This window comes from Paramisgurnus dabryanus, chromosome 6, assembly GCF_030506205.2.
Source record: "Paramisgurnus dabryanus chromosome 6, PD_genome_1.1, whole genome shotgun sequence".
Taxonomy (NCBI): Eukaryota; Metazoa; Chordata; class Actinopteri; order Cypriniformes; family Cobitidae; genus Paramisgurnus; species Paramisgurnus dabryanus.
Genome location: NC_133342.1, coordinates 20,896,548 through 20,915,196, shown reverse-complemented (window position 1 = coordinate 20,915,196; position 18,649 = coordinate 20,896,548). Strand labels below are relative to the sequence as shown.

Here is an 18,649-nt window from a genome sequence, read left to right as displayed (position 1 = left end):
TTGTCATTTTACATTACTAACAAGAACAGTGCAAATATATCATGTATATATTTAACATCAATAACAGAACATCCTACAGAACACCCCATGTTATATAATGCACACGATGAAGGTTTTAGATGAATACACTCCTGCACCACATTGTCGGGTTCCTGAGCCAGGGTCTGAATTCATGGCTGCTTTGTATATGACACACGATGTGGCTAATTTTAGCTAGCTACCCGCTGAAGGAACTAAAGGAGGACATTATTCATAATGACATCTTGACTCAGCCGAATAAAGCATACATGTAGCTTACGGCGTGACCCGGTGGTCTCGTTCTCAACGCGGATACAGTACTGACTAATATTTCCTCCAGCCCGTCTTTGGTATATCCTTTACTGCAAAGAAAACCGAGTGTTTGTTTTTGTTAGATTTTTGCAGCACCGTCTTCCAATTCGGCCCCCTGACAGCAAATAACTCTTTTAGCTCGTGGCGTTTCAAATCCAGAACAGATCTGTGTGAAGATGCACAGTGAAATGTTAGAGTCAGCTTTCAGTCTCAGCAGGCAAACGATTATGTGACAGCTCTGCCACACCCTGCTGATGCAACTGTAAAAGCTCTCATCCTACACTTCCCACCGCTGTGAGCCAGATAGTCAAGCCACTTGCTTTTTTCGGCTGTCTGCGTGTTTCTCTGTTGATCTTTCTTAGTCTGGCAGTCCCTTTACCCTGTTTACTTTATGACTGGAGGGATTTAACTCTGACGTACGGTGGTAGGCGATTTTACGTGCTGGTCTAGGTCAATAATCAGATGCCAGCCACTGGTTTTGTATCAGTGAGCGTAATTGGATATTAATAGACCTTTTGCGAGTAGACATCACAGTTTTGTTACTGCAAGCTGCGCGCGCAATGTGGTGGCAGAAAAAATGTGGAAATGAATTAGACACGAGTGAAACAAGCAATATAATTCACTAGAAAATGTCTTGTTGTGCTTCTGAGTATCAGAATAGGAATGCCAAAAAAGATGACCTTCATTTTTATAGTATACTGTCGTCGAAGACACCAAACGTAGGTGTTTATGGCAATAAGCACTTAAACAGACAGACTGAAGTGATGAAATCATATGAAAATCTATTAATAATTAGAATAGAAAATAATTAGAGAAGATGTCCGGTGTTCTGTCAAAGTCTGTTTCCTCTATGTGTTTCTTCTAGCGTTTTCATCATGTTACGTTTATAATTTATTTAGAAAGATTAAAGATATGAGTTCATAATATCAATAATATTACCATTTATTAAATAGTTTTCTATTACTTCTTTTACCTTATAGCTTATGTCTTCTTCTTGTTTTTCTTAAATTATTATGTTTACATACTTAATAAATATATAAATATAGCACACACAAACATGATGTAAAGTGTTATTATTATATAAACAGGCCTATACAAATTTATTTGTATGTAAACATAATAGTTTTAGAGCCAAACGTACACTGTAAAAATATTCCGTAGAAATTGCAGCTGGGTTGCCGGTAATTTACCGTAGATTTACATTTATGTTTTTTAATCGCAACATTTTGTTCAAAGTTAAATTAACATTAAACATTTACAAGTTTTATCTTTACAGAGTAAAACTAAAAAAACAGCATCAAGCAAAACATTCTGGGAAACAAAATCTGGAGCAAAAAACTGAAAAAGGTTGATGATGATTTCTGGTTCCCAGAATGCTTTGCATGATGCTGTTATTGTATAGTTTTATTCTGTAAAGATAAACCCTTGTTAATATTTCAAATTTATTTAACTTTGAACAAACTCTTGCCAATAAATAACATAAATTTAAATCTACGGTAAATTACCGGCAACCCAGCTGTAATAACATTGTAAATTCTACGGAATTTTTTTACAGTGTAGGCTATAAATATAAGGAAGAAATAAGAGAAAACATGAAAATAATGAAATATTTAATAAATGATATTATATAGAATACATGATAGTATTGCTCTTATATGTACTTTAGCGATTCATACTGTAAAAATAATTGATTTATCAATAAAGAACAATACATATACATCACATACATGCACACATATCAGTAGCCAAGCCGTTTAAACTTTACATTTATCTAAAAACTAAATGTAACATGGTGAAAACGCTATAAGAAACATTACACTAAAGAGAAACAGACTTCGACAGAACACCGGATCCATAAAAATCACAGTTTAACGTTAAAAAGCTTCACACCGCTATTGCAGAGCTGTCACTTTCTGCCACCAGTTGGGCTCTGCCCACAAAAACGTCATCTCTGTTTGCAAACACGCAAAAGGTCTATAGCACATTTTGAATAGCTCTCTTTTTGAATCACCATCTTCAAACAAAAGCGTTGTTTTAAAGACCTGTCAGGCAGTTCAGATGGTTTTCTGGGTTTCTGACTGCCACTAATCATGCGTGTCTCTTCCTTCCCTCGCTGAAATGCAGCAAACAGGAGAGGTAGGTACTTTCAGATCACGCACAGGTGTCTCTTTATCACACCTTATCATTTGAGAAGTGTCATCTGTCATACTCTTCACAGGCTGCAGGGTCTGCGGGTGTGGCCGAATGTGCTATTAGCATATTGTTTCGAATGACTGATCAGTTCACCCAAAACTGCTCGAAATGGCCTTTCTGAATACAGATCGACAGTAGCTCACCCTAATACCCTGCTGTCCTTGAAAATCTCCAGTCTTTTGGGTTACGTTGTGACAGTGGTGCATGCTGCGTGTTCATTGGTGGTTGTGATGTTTTATATTTCGTTTTATTTTTTTGCCGTGCTGCTGTGTTGATCCTGATGGTGTTGATCCTGTACCTCCTCCTGAAGGTCACTTGGAGCGAACGTGTGCAGTCAGCCTTTCTGCTGTCTCACCTGAGCCCTGAATGGCCCATTGTAAAGGAAATGCCAGCCCGACGGCTGCTGAAATAGAAATGTTCTCCTCTTCAAAGCTGACATTTTCCTCCACCCAGCCATTCAGTTTTTTTCCTTCTTTCTCAATAACGTACAAAATCTCTCGCAGACACGCACACACTCTTTCCTCGAAGCAAAATGCCCATTTTATCTCTCTGTTTGAGGTATTCTTTAATTTTGAGCCCTGTACAAACGGCTCCTTTTAGCGTCTGGTGTATATATATATTACCTCATTGCTGAATAATTAAAGTGTGCCAGGGTCTATTGTACAAACAGTAGCGGAAAGAGCAAATAAGCCGCCGGTGATTAGTGATGCTGTGTGCCTGGTGTCATTATACGGCATATGCTGCAGACCTCTTTAAGTTCAAGCATTCAACAGCCTCACGAAAGAAGGAAAAACGCCTGACTGCTTAAACTGTGTTCGGAACCTTACAAATGGAGTGCAGTGAGATGTGAAATTTCCAATGCGGTTGGCACTCCCATTTTAGGATTTGTGTGCGTCTGAGGATGGGTTTCCACCAACAGATGTTTTACAGCGCGACAGCTTTACCTGCTGCAAGAGCTCATTCGGGAGTGCAGGTGCTACAGTGGCGTAATTACCCGGTGTTGTGCCATCCAGCTGATGTGCTAATTACCTAGTCGCCTTGTTTTCTCCACAAACAAGGAGCGTCGCACCCTGAATATTTAGTGAGCTAGATAACAGAGGCGCGCAAGGTACAACAGACACTTGTGTTCGGTTTCCGTTTGAAATCTCTCTGACCCTGTCACGTCCCGAAGGTTAGCTCATCTGGGAAATAGCGCTCTGTCATCTTTTGGAACACAAAAACATAATGATATTTTGAATATTGACTGAATAAAATTTTGATGCTCCTACTCTAATAATACATTTTGAGACATCAGCCTGGATTTCATAGACAGGGTCACAAATGAGAAAAAGTATTCATAAAGGTCTTCTTAGGATGTACTGTAGCTTTGTGTAAATAGTACACAGTGCAGTCACAAGGCTACTATGCACTGTTATGGTTTGGGATGCTCCGATCAGGATTTTTGCAGCAGATTATCGATTTGTTGTCTTTGTGATTGGCTGATACCAATGCCGATATCGATTCTTTAAGCTGATATACAAGCTCTTTGATGACTATAACTATTGACATTTTTCTAGATAAAGTAATACCACAGATGATACCTTTGCTATATTACTTGCAGTAATTAGGTATAGTATTGTTTTAATAGAGAATCAAATAAAGTAATGAAAATTAAACACTTCACAGTCTTTACTGTATGAATTAAATATACACGCATTCGTATGAAGTACAACAGTTCTTCAGTGAAGAGCAGTGTGTGATTTTATTGAGAGATGAATTAGGTTACTGTAGCTTTAAGACGTGAACGAGATCGCTCTGTACACGTGCACTGATGACAGGCTGCTGTGTGTGCGCGTCGGGTGTACGCGGACAAGAGCAGCTGTAAGGAAAATGTCAAAACTTTAAAACGCATGCAAATAATAAACTTTTTTGGCATGAGGATGCAATTGTCCACAATAGATATGTTTTGTAAACGATGTTTGATAGGGATGTGAAGACGCGTTGTGGGTAAGGACTGGACCACCTCCTCATAGAAAATACACATATCTCTTTAAAGGCAAAGAGAGAAATTCAAATCTGCACATCGCACCTGAGCAACGGGTTATAAAAATTGCTTGCACTGCGTAAAAATTGTCTCTAATTGCAGCCGCATTCAGGAGCCCTGTGATGACAAAAGTAAACAGAAAGAACGGTTTATCAGATCGGCAAATTTAGCAAGTACCTATCGAGTTATTTAATGCTGTTTCGGCCAATACAGATCTGTGGCTGATCGATTGTAGCATCCCTAGTTATGGTTCACTTATCATTCATGGTGCTTCATTTCTTTTAATTTGAGTTTGAAAGCCCATGATCATTGTTCATTTTCATTTTACGGAAAACAGCCGCAACAGTTCCCTGTAGGAAATGAAGTTTGTGCCTTTCAGTTTGTTGATTGGTTCTGGCGCTGCAAATGTCTATAATCCACCATCAAAGCTTTCATCCTTCTTGATGTAGTTGTTTTGTTTTGGGGATTTATTTGTATTAAATGTTCTGAATCCTGAGTCAGTCCTCGACTGGCGTCTGAATGAATCAATAGAAATGCTCACACTGACTGTGTTTTGCTCTTACAGGAAAAGGGCATCGCCCCTACCCAAAGAGGATCACTCTAATGGTGTGAAGGATTGTCTGCTCGCCAACTCATCTGATCCAGTCGAAATGAGGAGACTCAACTACCAGACGCCAGGTAACACACACACATACCCTCACAGGACGCGCCTAATGTGTTGTACACACACAAACTTCTCCTCTGACTCGCACACCCACACACAATGGGCTATATTTTTCGCTTATAGCCATATGCGCAATGCAGAGACACAAATTCTTACCGTCTCTGCCAGACCCTGGGTACTACATCATCTGTATCTTGTTCGGTTGCCCTGATATTATTTTCTTTGCGAACAAACACACGTCAGCATATGCCACCAAATATGTAATTTACCATAAACAGGATGTGTTTGCACACGCAGGCACACATTAACTGAAGTGACAGCGTGTCTTTGTAATCAGAACGATCTGTCACTGCCGCACGGATCTTCTAATCCTCACGATCCGCCTACCATGGCGTATGAGATAGGAGATGGTTTTAGTCTTGAGAGTGCATCTCGACTATGTTTTAGAAGAATTTGGTTTTAAATAGCTGCTTGCATTACTCAGTTTGTTCCTTAAATCATGTCAGAGATGGATAGACAGACAGATGGCCATCCACTTCATTTTGCATTAAAATTAAACATGGGTTTTTTGAAGCCATGATTCTGTTTACAGTGCACAATATAACAGTTTTCATGTTTTGTGTGTAAAAAATTCAGTATTTTCACACAATTTACTCCTAAAAATGAATGAGGGACTGATCTACAAAGTCCCTGAGCCGCTTGAGCTTAGCTGGCGAGTGGCATATTCCTGTGGGGGCGGAGTTTAGTCAAAAACTCTTTTAGTGATGTCATATATCTGGGAAGTAGAGCCTGTAGTCCAAACCGCCCGTTTTCTGTAGTCTTTGATAAGCGAATTCTGTTATCGCTTGGCATTGAACTTTGAGCTTTATAATTTTGCAGGTATTATTTATGCTCTAACAGCAACCTTACACACCAACTAAAGTTTGAAAAATGGGATCAGGAAAAACAGCTGCTTTAATATGAGTCTACACTTGAGTAGGGCTGGGTATCGATTCAGATGTTCCAGATCGATTCAATTTCGATTCACAAGCTATCAAATCGATTCGATTCCGATTCTCGATTCAATTTTCGATTCCGGCTCTCGGGATGCTTCCATACCTCTTACTTTTTATGTTTAGGTGGCATCAACGTCGATGAAGCACCTAAAACCGCCATTTTAAGCACTGAATGAAAGAATGACAGGCTCCTTGGTAGCATCGCGCAAGGCAAAAAAGAGGGTGAAGAAGACTAGTAATTTGATTAACGTTAATCTCACGTTAATTTTTTTGCAGGGGAAAAAAATCGATTCTGCTCTTTGAGAATCGATTCTGAATCGACCACGTATAAAAAAACGATTAATCGAAAAATCGATTTTTTTGCCCAGCCCTACACTTGAGTCTATCACAATGCGTTTTTAAAGCGTTTTTGTAATTAATTGTAATTAAAGAGACCGTAATGCCCTGGTTTGCCTTCCATTTACAGCTCTGTTTATCATCAGGTGGCATTGGGTTCAGGTGGACACTGTTTAGTCGAGTTTCTCCACTCACCGTCTTATCTCCTTAAGTGTCTCATATGGACAAAATTCACCCAAAGACCCTTGCACCCTTTCAACCCCTCTTTGTTAATTAGTCCTCCAGCTTTCCACTCCCAAGGTGAGTGAAAGGCAGAGCTGTGATGCGGGGAGAAAATGTCAGGTCTGCCTCTCTCTCCTCTAATAGCTGAGTGGTGCCAGAGAAGCTAGGCTATTACAGACCCCTCTTAGACCTTTTTAGTCCTGAAGAGCACATCATTACCACATTCAAAACAGCCATGCGCCTCTTTTACAATAAAATCCCACTACTGTAGCCATATGGCAAGTGCACTTCAAAACGTTTGATTCATTTTTGAAAGTTTAAATAATGTTGGGCAGTATTTTTATGTTGTTTATGAGTACACGTTATTTATTTACGTTTACTTTTTTCAATTTATTCAAGGGCCATATGTGGCAGACAGTGACTTCTTTTTTTTTAGGGCGCACGATGCAAAGCTCGTCACAACATGTTTGTAGCCCGTCATGTTTGTGGTTCGTCATTTCAAAATATGTGTTTGTTGCGTCATGTGAACCATGTGCATCATGTGTCATGTCAAAATAAGTGCCTGCTAAAGGGTTATGATAAAAGTGACGCTCGCGTTTGCCAGATACTCGCTTAATCTCATGTGTAATCAGAGTTTGGTGTTAAGTGAGTGTCTTGCGAGTATTTTGTGAACGTGAGCGTCTCTTTTATCGTAAATTGTTTGAACATGTGTGCAGCACGCACTTATTTTGCAAAGACCCATGATGCACATGGTTCACATTACGCAACAAACACATATTTTGAAACACGAGCAACACACATGACACTCCAAACACATATTTTGAATTTGCTTCCCTCGGAGGAGCAGTCACGAGCCGCCACTGCATTTTATTGTACAGTTTTGTTGGAGGGATTGAATCTTATTAAAAGTAACAATAGGTTTTCTTTGTTATATAAAAGTAACATTTACTGTCCTAGTAAGGTTTTGCTATCATTGTTTAGTTTGCTACCTTTAAGTCATTGTGACTAGTGGTTAGAGAGTCAGTCTTGTAACCTGAAGGTCATGGCTTTGAGTCTCACAGGAGGCAGTGCACCTTATTATTACATATAAATGTTATTACAATAAAAAATCATCAAAATTTAAAAAGAGTGATTTAATGATAATATAAAGATAGAGTAAACTTAAAAGAAGCAATCTGATTTTTTTACCTATTGATCCTCAGTTTTGTTATTATTACCACAACTAACAATTTTTCAGTATATTTGATCATCACAAAGACAAAAGTGTGTGTGAAGAGCATGCTTGAATGTGATTTAAAGAGCAACACTTTTAGCACAAAATGTTTGTGTTCCATTCAAGTTTTTTTTTTTTTTACATTATGCAAACAAAAAAATATTTTTACTTGACTGTATTAAGGAAACAAAACGCTAGCTGTGACATTAGTCTTTGCAAAACCTGTCATTTAATTCCAAAAGTGTTTAAAATGTTCCCTAGACAGAATACTAATACAGTGAATAATACATCATTTCACACTGTGGTCATCTTTTGATACAGTTTTTCTTGTAATGCATATATGGACTTTGTTAATAACCACCTTAAACTAGTGAGATTTTAGTGGTTTAAGATCACAGGGCCATATTGTACATCTCCCAGATATGGAATAAGCAGGAATGTCTTATATCGGTGTTGTACCTTCATTAACCGCAGCAGTTTTGCCTTTCCTGCTGTTGTCTTATTGCATGTAGCAGTCAGATTATGTTTCCAGTCTCGTATCCACACGTCCCAGGATACATTTCATTTCAATTTTAATGACCTTGGACATTGATTCATTTCAGTTCCAAGATGTCTGCGATCAGTTTTGCATGCTGGGCTGCAGCTCTTCCCTGCCTGATTATCTGTTTAACACAAATATATCCAGAGCTGTATTCACTCCATGTGCTTATTGCACCATTAGCCTCTAAAAATACAGATTGCTTGGTTTCATTTGTGTGCAAGAGAACCGTGGTAATTATATGTAAATGGTGAACAATTTGGCATGAGCTCAGTTCAGACAAGATAAGTATACTGTACCGTATCAATGGGAGAGTACCTATACAAAGGTATAGTGTCTATTTTTTTTAAGTGTACACTATTCTCAACCTTTCTGGGTTTCTTTCTTAAAACGTGCTTTAGTCCCTTTCATTTTCAACTTCTGGTTGAAACAATAGCTTGAGTTTTGGGCATAGGATGCCACGACTGCCGAAGAATATAACTTTTATGCTTCAGCACATGACTGTCATAATCCAACAGACCGGTGCACAATACTAATGTACACATGCTACTGGACTTAAGTGGATCAGAGTTTAAACATTGCATCTGTGTGGTTGATTGAGAGAGCATCCATTGCTCATGCTTCTGTCTCGCTGTAATGATAGCATGAAAGTAGCTGGCAGGGGGCTCATCCAGACATTAGTGTTCACTGTGGACATAATGAACTCAAAATGGAAAATCATATCCAACCATGTCCCATTAAACATCTAAGTCCTGCTTATTCATCATCACCAGGGCAACCACTGAAATCCTAAAGGCAGCTTGTCACTAATGCAAACCACTGACCTTCCCTCATTAGAAAGCATGATGCAGCCCATGCAGTTCCTCAGATCCAGATAGGCATGTAACCTTGCCAAGTTCAAGGGCTGGCAGGCGATGCGGTTTCATATAAATTGTATCTATCTATCTATATCTATTTATGTGTATCTTATTTTCTCTTTCAGGAATGAGGGAACACCCTCCTATTACTGTTTGTGAACTGGCAGACCACATTGAGAGACTCAAGGCCAATGACGCCCTCCGCTTTTCCCAGGAGTATGAGGTAAGATTACTGGAGCGGTGTGCACATGCAGCACCTCTAATATTTATCATAAAAAAATTTGTGGATGATTCAAATAATTTGTCCACTCATCACAACAGTGCAGTTTAAAATTATATATCTTGATTATTGCTTCAATATTACATCTTGTGTGCTGTTATTTTGATATTTTGCGTTTTAAGCATTTGTTCACAATTTCACTTTTCCTCTGTGGTGTCATCTAATAGATTCTCTTGCCGTCAATAGTTAGACCTCCTGCGTTCATTGTTATGACAGCTGTTCACACTTGCATCTTTCTGATAAGCAGATGTTCATTTTCCAATGAGTTGTCTGTAGAAATCTTTGATATATACACACAGGCCTCGTCACTTCATCCTCATGTTGAGACTGAGGACCATTAAATCTTTCACCAAGAGCAATTTTTAGTATGCCTGTCAGCCTTCTCCCTAAAGGTGTGGAATTATTAAAAGATCAAACTGTGTTCGCCCAAAATGTGCATCTGTGAAGTAGATTCCCCATTGATGTTTGATGGATGTTATGTGTGGAATCCGAGCCTCGTTGAAGCTTTTAGAAAAATAGGAGGTTAAAGTCTCCCTGTAGTCGATAATTTAATCACTTAAAACTCATCTTTGAGCATCATAATGGCACATGTTAAATTTTTCCTTAAACGTAACTATATACACCCTTGCCTCATTAAAGGCAGGGTGCATGATCTATGAAAGCCAATGTTGATATTTGAAATCACCTAAACCAGGGGTGTCAAACTCATTTTAGGCTGTGGGCCGGATGGTAAATTACGCCATGAAGTGCGGGCCGGATAATTTTTTTAAACCTTAGTGTGCTGATAATTGTGTTAAAATTAACTTAACAAACCAATTAATTAGTTTGTTTAGCAAGAAAACCAGAGAAACACACAGCTCTGTGAAAACTACATTTCATAAGGTCACACTCATACTGTATATTATACACACAAATTTACATCTGAACAAAACCCACTGGCCTTATAGGTTGAAAAGCTTTAATTTAACTTCTTTTGCCTTAATGTCAAAATTATTTATGAACCATTCACTTTTCTTTGGAATAGATTTGTAATGAGAACAGTCATTTAGAAAATGAAAATGCTAGATGGGGCAGTGGCCCAAACCAAAAATGGGACTATGGGGGGTGGTACTATTATTATGGTTTTAATAAAGTATTATAAATATTATGTATTATATTTCTAGCATCAACTTAGACAAGTGATTATAATGGGAAATATAATAAGAATTAAAGTGTGACAATCTGCTAAATATTCAATATGATTTACCTGCTGGCTTGATGGAGCTTTGAATCCATGTTTGCAATGTTGAACTGCTGCTAAAAGCCTCTCTTTCCGTTCTCTGTCGTTATTTTGTGCAGGCATTGGTGTTTTTTTTATTTTTTGTCTACAAAGTGTGCCAACAACAGCAAATTTAGTGTTTATATTAACTTAGATCTGATCAGGAACATTAAATCGATTAGACAAGCATTGTAACGTTAATAAGAATGTGGATCTACCTGTTAATGCAACGAACTTCGGAAACTGTCGTCTTCGCTCTCCAGGCAGAGAGTGGACACAGAGATGCTGTGGAGCGGGCGAGAAAACACGAAGTGGATCACCGGAATCAGTGGATCTTTAGCGGAGCGGTAACAATAAAACGGCAGGATTTTTGGGCACCGTGTTTAGTCTATGTTCCGCGTTTTGCTGCTTTCTGCAAGTCTCTCATATTAAAAACGAACTAGACACCCGCCTAAAAGGGTTTTTAAAATATGTATTTAATATTTAATAATACTGTATAAATCATCACGCGGGCCGGATTGGACACCTTTGCGGGCCGTATGCGGCCCACGGGCCGCATGTTTGACACCCCTGACCTAAACAAACACGCCCCTACCCCAATAGAATCTGGACCTTCTTTTGATAGACCCGGCTACAAGTGTGTTTTGGTACTCTGCCCGGCTCCCTATTCCAAAGTGTTTCTCAAAAAACGTGCACCCCGCCTTTAAATATGCACGGATCTATGAGTATGCAAATTAGTCCGACCTCTACGCAATCGCAGAGCTCGGACCATAGATATTAATATGCGAATTAGTCCCCGCCTCTACTTAATTGCACAGCTCGGCCCATAGATAGGAATATGCAAATTAGTCCTCGCCTTCACTCTTTGCTCCACCTCGGACCATAGATATATATGTAAATAGATGCTACATTCTGCAGTTTCAGACACAAGTGCTGGTTTCATACATGAACTGTGTGTTTACTGCACAAATATTTTAGTCCTGATGTTAACAGGTTACAAAATTTACACTACATGTGTGAGCATCAGAGAAGTAAACTTGAAGAAATTGTTTGAGTGCCGAGTCTATGCAGCATTCTTCCATAATATCTATGGCTCGATCTACTCGTTCAACTGTGATGATGTGATTGGTTACATGTTTGTGACAGGAAACCAAGGCGATTTCAAACGCCAAAAACTCCAGTTTTATGGAGAAAATACTTAGCATTGGTCTTTAATGATGAACTTGCTCATGGTTTGTCTTAAGTAAGGAATAATTGACGACGGGCCATTGAATTATAAGAAAATTATGCACACCCAAGGTGCACCCGTTACACCGCGGGTGTGCATTATTTTCGAATAATTCAAAGGACCGGAGTCAATTATTCCTCTTATACCACGGTTACCACAAACATTGCTCTGGTGCCTATTTTTAAGACATTTTACAAGTTAGGTGTGCGGTTATCAGAAATTAATGCATACCGACGGAACATTTCTCAGCCAATCAGAATACAGCATTCAACAGACCCGTGGTGCTTATTAAAAACACCACATAGACATATAAATAACAAAAATAAATAAAAATTTTAGTAAAGATTTTTTAGTTAAAGATTTTTAGTAGTGGAAAAACCGTAATTAGCCAACATTACGCACATCTCTTTTCATTTAATCCTTTGCTTCCTGTTTTCTTTCTCCTTCGCCATCTTATTTTTAGTAACACTATAATTAAAGCTTCACTCCATCCAACCAAACTGTCTTTTCTGTGGATACACATGCGCTGATGGAAAAGAATATTTAAAGCAACAGGTTTTTTTAATAGACTTTAATCCGCTTTAAAGACTATTAGTGTCACTTTGAGCCAATTCATACATGACACATTTCTCCTCCCGCCGTTCTGTATGTCACTACCAAAGCCCCTTTAGTAGCACTACCCAGGCCGCTCTTGGCATGTTGTGATGTCATCTCCTGTTAAGGAAGGCCCCCTCTCAAGAGGACAGATGGTTCTACTTGGTCCAATAGGACTAGCCCAGTCGCCCAGTCCAGTCAGCATGAGGAAGGCAGCGGGTCACTGTCACGTTTATTGGCTCTGTTCTCCGCTCAATACATTCGTAGCTCAGTTTCATTGGCTCCCAGTGTTTCACATGATTATAACTGCCAAATGTTATCACCACCTACTTCCCTTGGCCTTGTAATCACTGGAAAGCAAATGTCAGACAAAAAAGAACAAGGTCCCTCGTTACAAGCTTGATGCTTGGAAGACATTTAAAGACCCCAGGAATTATTTGACACGCTGAGGGCTGTTTTCTTTCCTGTGGTGACATGTTTTCATTTTAAAACAGGAAGCTGGGATGGGACATATCAAAGAGCTTGTTTAATAATAGGGCTCAAGTTTGTTTCATCCATGCGAAACCACATTTGACGGCTTGCTTTGCGGATGAAAGCAATAAACACAGTTCATAAATACTGGTAGAATTTTAAATATATTTATATGACGGGGAAAGTGGGGCACAACCCAACGCTTTTTGGTTTTGGCTCAATCATTCAAAAAATATTTGAGTTTGATTAACTATATTTTTACACAAGCAGCACACACAACTCTGCTACAAATGAACATTTGAAGTTTGTTTCTAGTAATTACCATTCTTGGACAATGACACCAAACGTGACAGAAGTGCAAACGTTACAACTTATCCCGTAGGTGGGGTTATTTGTAACAGGCAGGGGGTTAGTTGTAAAAAATTAAGTTTGCAGGCAAATATTTTAATACTATTTTTTCTATATACTTGGAGTGGATATTGTTTACACTCTAAAAATTGCTGGGTTGTTTTTAACCCAGGGCTGGGTCACTATTGGACAGAACACACTGCCGGGTTAAAATGACCCAACTGCTGGGTTGTTTTAACCCAATTGCTGGGTTATTGTCAATCAACCATCTTGAAACAACCCAGCAGTTGGGTTAAAATAACCCAGCAGTTGGGTCATTTTAACCCGGCAGTGTGTTCTGTCCAATAGTGACCCAGCCCTGGGTTAAAAACAACCCAGCATTTTTTAGAGTGTATACTGTATATCTGTCTATAATAGACAGGTATCCACATTGTATTCATTCATCCAGCCCTTTTCTAACAATAGTTCAAAATGGATACAAATGTCTAAATATGTGAGAAAAAGCAGCAAAATTATGACAAAAAAAAGTTCTTTATATGTGACCCAGTCTGGAATAACCATACTATAGTTTCAAAATCAAATTCTGAGATAATGAAAATTAAAGTCTGATTTTAGCCATTCATTTTATTATGATTTTAATCTTTGACATGGCCTTATTCAATCAATATTAAAGATTCAAAATTAATTTTGACAAACCATTTTTAAATAAGACAGGCACATTTATTTTGTTGGCAGCCAGCAATCATTCATTTGTAGCCTATTTAAAACAAAAGCAAGAATTACGCTAACGTTAGCAGTTTTCACATCATAAGTGCTGAGGGGTTCGTTGTAACACAGCGTTACAATTAACCCCTCAGGGTCAAAATATTTTCAAGCCCACCAAAAAAGTTGGTAAGAGCTGCAAACATATTTCAAAACGATGCTATGTATTAGTCAACAAGACACTGATTAATATGACATAGCATTGGATTTGGTATCTTACACACCCAACTTAGAAACCGAAAAAAACATATGATGAAAGAAAAAATTTACTTGCATGCCACCAAAAGACTCGTTCATCATTAACTCTCTGGAAAAACATTATACATTTACAATAATTGGTGGGAGATCGTCTGGCAGTGTGAAACAAAACCGGAAAAACAAAACGCTCAACCTTGTGCAACAATGTAAACAGTCCGTGTTACAACTAACCCCACGTTCGTTTTTGCCCCACGCACCCCTACTGTGCAAGTCTATTCGATTAGTTGTTTTTGCATTGGTATAGTGACCATATATAATTATTATATAATTAGAATACAACCAGATAAGAGAGAGTGGAAATTTGTATACAGTTTCAAAAAACAGAATAACATTATAAGCCAAAGTGCAAAGTATTTAGTGTGACCTCCCTTTACGCTTGAGCAGTAAGAGAGGAACCTGCAGGCTCCCTTAAACCTAAATGAAACCCTAATTTCTAATTCAAATGACTTCAGTCTCCTCAGAAGCGTTCAAAATGTGCTTAATATTAATGGAGGTCACACTAAATACTGACTTTTGCCAGAATCCACCAAAACTTTGCTAATATATACAGCATTACATAATATACATAATATATACATAATATATTTACGTGTTACTAATTCAACCTAGTAGTCTGCTGTTTTTGTATACTTCATACACACCAACCAGAATATCGAAAGCCTTTTGAGTGTTTGTTGTCTTAAGAAATCCTTCTTTCTATCTTAAAGCCCTCTGAAGAGCACTCTCGGGCTCCTCTGGTGACAAGTGCAATAGCTAACATGCCCGTCAGCCCCTGATTCTCACCAGTAACAAGCCGATGTTTGTCAACTCGCTAGAGCCCAAGCTTTTAATAGGAGCTGGTGCTCACCTCCCACTGCTATCATTATCTGCATCTCTCAAGCTTGTCAGCCCATGTAGTGACAGCTTATATTCGCTTGCCTTGTTTGCCAAACAACGGCAGTCGGCATACCAGCTGTCTCGTGTACGCGGTACCTGAACTTATGAGCAAAAGCTTATGGCGAGGTGGTAAATGGTCCTCCTTAATGCTTACTGATAACTGTGACACACAGCACGTCGAATGCTACTGTATGACAATTTATTATTAACAAGGACAGAGAACTCGCTGTTCGATTTTTAACCGCAGTTTAAGTGGAAATTAAAGAAGGCAATCCGTTTACAGAGGCTGACATAGATGTGTTTGTCTTGGCAAAAATGCAGTTTCCAAGTTCTATAGGATTTGAGGAAGATGTTGTTTCTCCAGATCAGGTGAAAGGTAGAGGTTGATGGACACTGAGTCAACCAGAGCTTTGTCCAGAGCAGGCAGATCAATGCTGAATAACAAGAGACCCCGTGACATTATTGACTGGCCGAGCAGGCTGCTGCATACTTGCTGTCGATCGATTCTTGGATACGACCCGGTGTCATGTGAGCAGAGAAGCCTTGTGACTTGAGAAAGAAAGGAAGAAAGTGATAACCCACCTATAGCCTTGTGTGTACTGTAGTAGTCTGAAAAAATCAGAATGAGGGATCCAGTAACTTTCTCTGTGCAGATATTTACAAATAAAATACAAATAACTTAAAAATAATAGAATTATATTCTTAAAAGAATGTTGATTTCTTTATATTTATTAGTATTTGAAGAGTTTGGTTCCAAAACGCGATAAACGCTATTTGAAAAAAAAATTGGTTACCACCAAAATCAGTTTTGTATCTGGTCAGTATTAAAAAGTAAATTCTTAATTTTACGCCAAACCCAATATCCGCCATTTTATTCTGTCATCTTTTTCCCAAAACCCGATAAACGCCAGTTCTCCTCCTCTGCAGAATGCAATAAATCTGCTCAACAAATCACAGCGCACCATTTCACGCATTTTAAACAATAATGTCGGCTAATTGAATACACACAGTTTTCCGCATCTGCTTTGTACTTCGTGATCAACAAACAAAAACAAAATAATACTTTTGATGGCATTGATAAACCTGTGGCAGGGAAGAATCAAAATCAAATCATTTATGTGAGAGGCACTCGGACAAAGGAAAAATGCTAGCTGTTGCTTGTTCTCATACGACAGTATCAAGCTTCTGTCATGCTAACACATTAACGGCAAGGGATCTTATGAAAAACTTTACATTATTTTACTCAAAGTCAACGAAAATCGAGCAGGGCCAAAACATTTTACAGCTGATCGCCGTCAAAAAAGGTTTAGCGACGACGTCCCAAGGATGACCACTGCAATGACAGTCTTTTGATGAATGCACATTTATAGATCAATTCAATAGATTTATAGCATTTAAAAAAAATGCTGAAAAAATAATCTATGTGCTATGTGCTATAATCTATGTGCTATGTGAAAGTTTGTAACAGAAAATAGTGTTTTTTATCTTTTCACTTTCTTGGTATACAAAACACGTTTTACCTAAATTTATTGCGTTTTGGACCCAAACTCTTCAATTATTGTACACTGCAAAAATGGTTTCATACTTAGCATTTTTGTTTTGTTTCCATTACAAATAAATTTAAAACCATTCTTAAATCAAGATGTATTTTCTTGATGAGCAAAATCACCTGAGAAAATAAGCCTTGTTTGAAAATAATATAGAAAACAATATACAATTTAGGTGAATTAGTGCTTAAAACAAGCTAAAAATATCTGTCAAAGGGGTAAGAATATTGTTATATGTGTTTAAGAACAAATATCAAGATTTTTTTCTTAACCAATTGGCAGATTTTTTGCTTGTTTTAAGCACAAATTAACTTTGTTAAATTTTATGTCTAAAAACAAGACTTATTTTCTTAGGTCATTTGGCTTGCAAAGAAAATTCATCTTAATTAAGAATTTTTTGATATTTGTACTGAAAAAAAGACAAAATTACAACGTAAGGGGCGGATTATATCAAACGCCTTCATGGCAGCCATGCCAAACTGCCTTTTTTTTGGTCACTTGCATTTCCAAGCGTTTAAAAAACGTTTGTCGTGAGACAATACATTTTCCCCTAAGAAAGTAATTTTTTGCAGTGTATAATTCTTTAAATGATCATTTTCAAAATGTTGATAATGTACTGGTTGATGGTTGGAAAAGATGTCAGGTGGTATTTATTATTTTGATTTTCAGTATTTATTATATTCAGATTTGAAAATCTATGTAAGCAGGATGACTAATCAATATTGTTTGTTCATTTAGCTACATTGTAAATAATTCCTTGTTGCAGTTAAATCTTTAAGTTGAATCAACTTTAATTAACAATTCATTAACTAGTGAGTTGCTATGATTTATAAAAATAAAGTTGCATTAGCTTAAGTTATTTCAACTTTATTTTGATAATTTATAGAAACTTCTCAATAGTCAAGAAAGTTAATTAAAAAGAATTGTAAATTCAAGTTGATTCAACTTAAAAATTGTGCAACAAGGAATTTTTTTACAGTGTAGAAATGAAAAACTGTGATGCTAAAACATGTCTGCTATAAGTTTTTATCAGTGTTTAGGAGCACGCTAGTATATAAATGACCTGCAAATGAAAACTTTTAAGAATCCAAAAAGTATACTGAAAACTATAAACTTAAAGCTTAAGGGCGATTTATAGTCGTGCGTAGGTGCTACGCCATAGCTACGGCGTAGGCTATCCGTAGCCTGTGCGTAGCTCTGCGTGGCCTGACGCGCACCTCACAAAATTCCTAACAGCGCGTCTGCAAGCTCTGTGATTGGTCCACCAGAACCCCTCCCGTCAGGTAAAAAAACCTCATAGTCATAGGTATTTCCGGTTGAGACGGTGAAAACAAAGATGAGCCAAGTTGAGGAGTGATTTAACTCAAACTGCAACATAAGTCGCTGTTTATTTACTTCCATCATTGCTGGTCTTCTCAAATTATACACAACAAGTTGCTATTTCTTCTTCGTTTGTGGGTTAACTTGCTTAGCTTCTTCTTCTCTGACGACTTCTGCTGCTACTGTGGTTACACGCGGGATTACTGCCAACCAGCGGTTTCGCCTGTGTTTGCACGTCGACGCGGACGGCGACGCACAAGTATAAATGAAAACCGACGCGGAACCTACGCCGTAGCTGCTACGCCGTAGGACCTACGCACGACTATAAATCGCCCT

The 18,649-nt window shown here is 38.1% G+C and overlaps 1 protein-coding gene across 7 annotated transcripts in view; it reads left to right on the top strand.

The window, feature by feature from the left end:
* Window positions 1–18,649, top strand: part of ptprfb (protein tyrosine phosphatase receptor type Fb) — a 214,825-nt gene that overhangs the window by 180,052 nt on the left and 16,124 nt on the right. For all 7 annotated transcript variants that reach the window (XM_065276015.2, XM_065276020.2, XM_065276018.2 and 4 more), the window contains 2 exons: window positions 5,112–5,224; window positions 9,497–9,594. In XM_065276015.2, coding sequence (XP_065132087.1) covers window positions 5,112–5,224; window positions 9,497–9,594 — 211 coding nt within the window. The remainder of the gene's footprint in view (window positions 1–5,111; window positions 5,225–9,496; window positions 9,595–18,649) is intronic.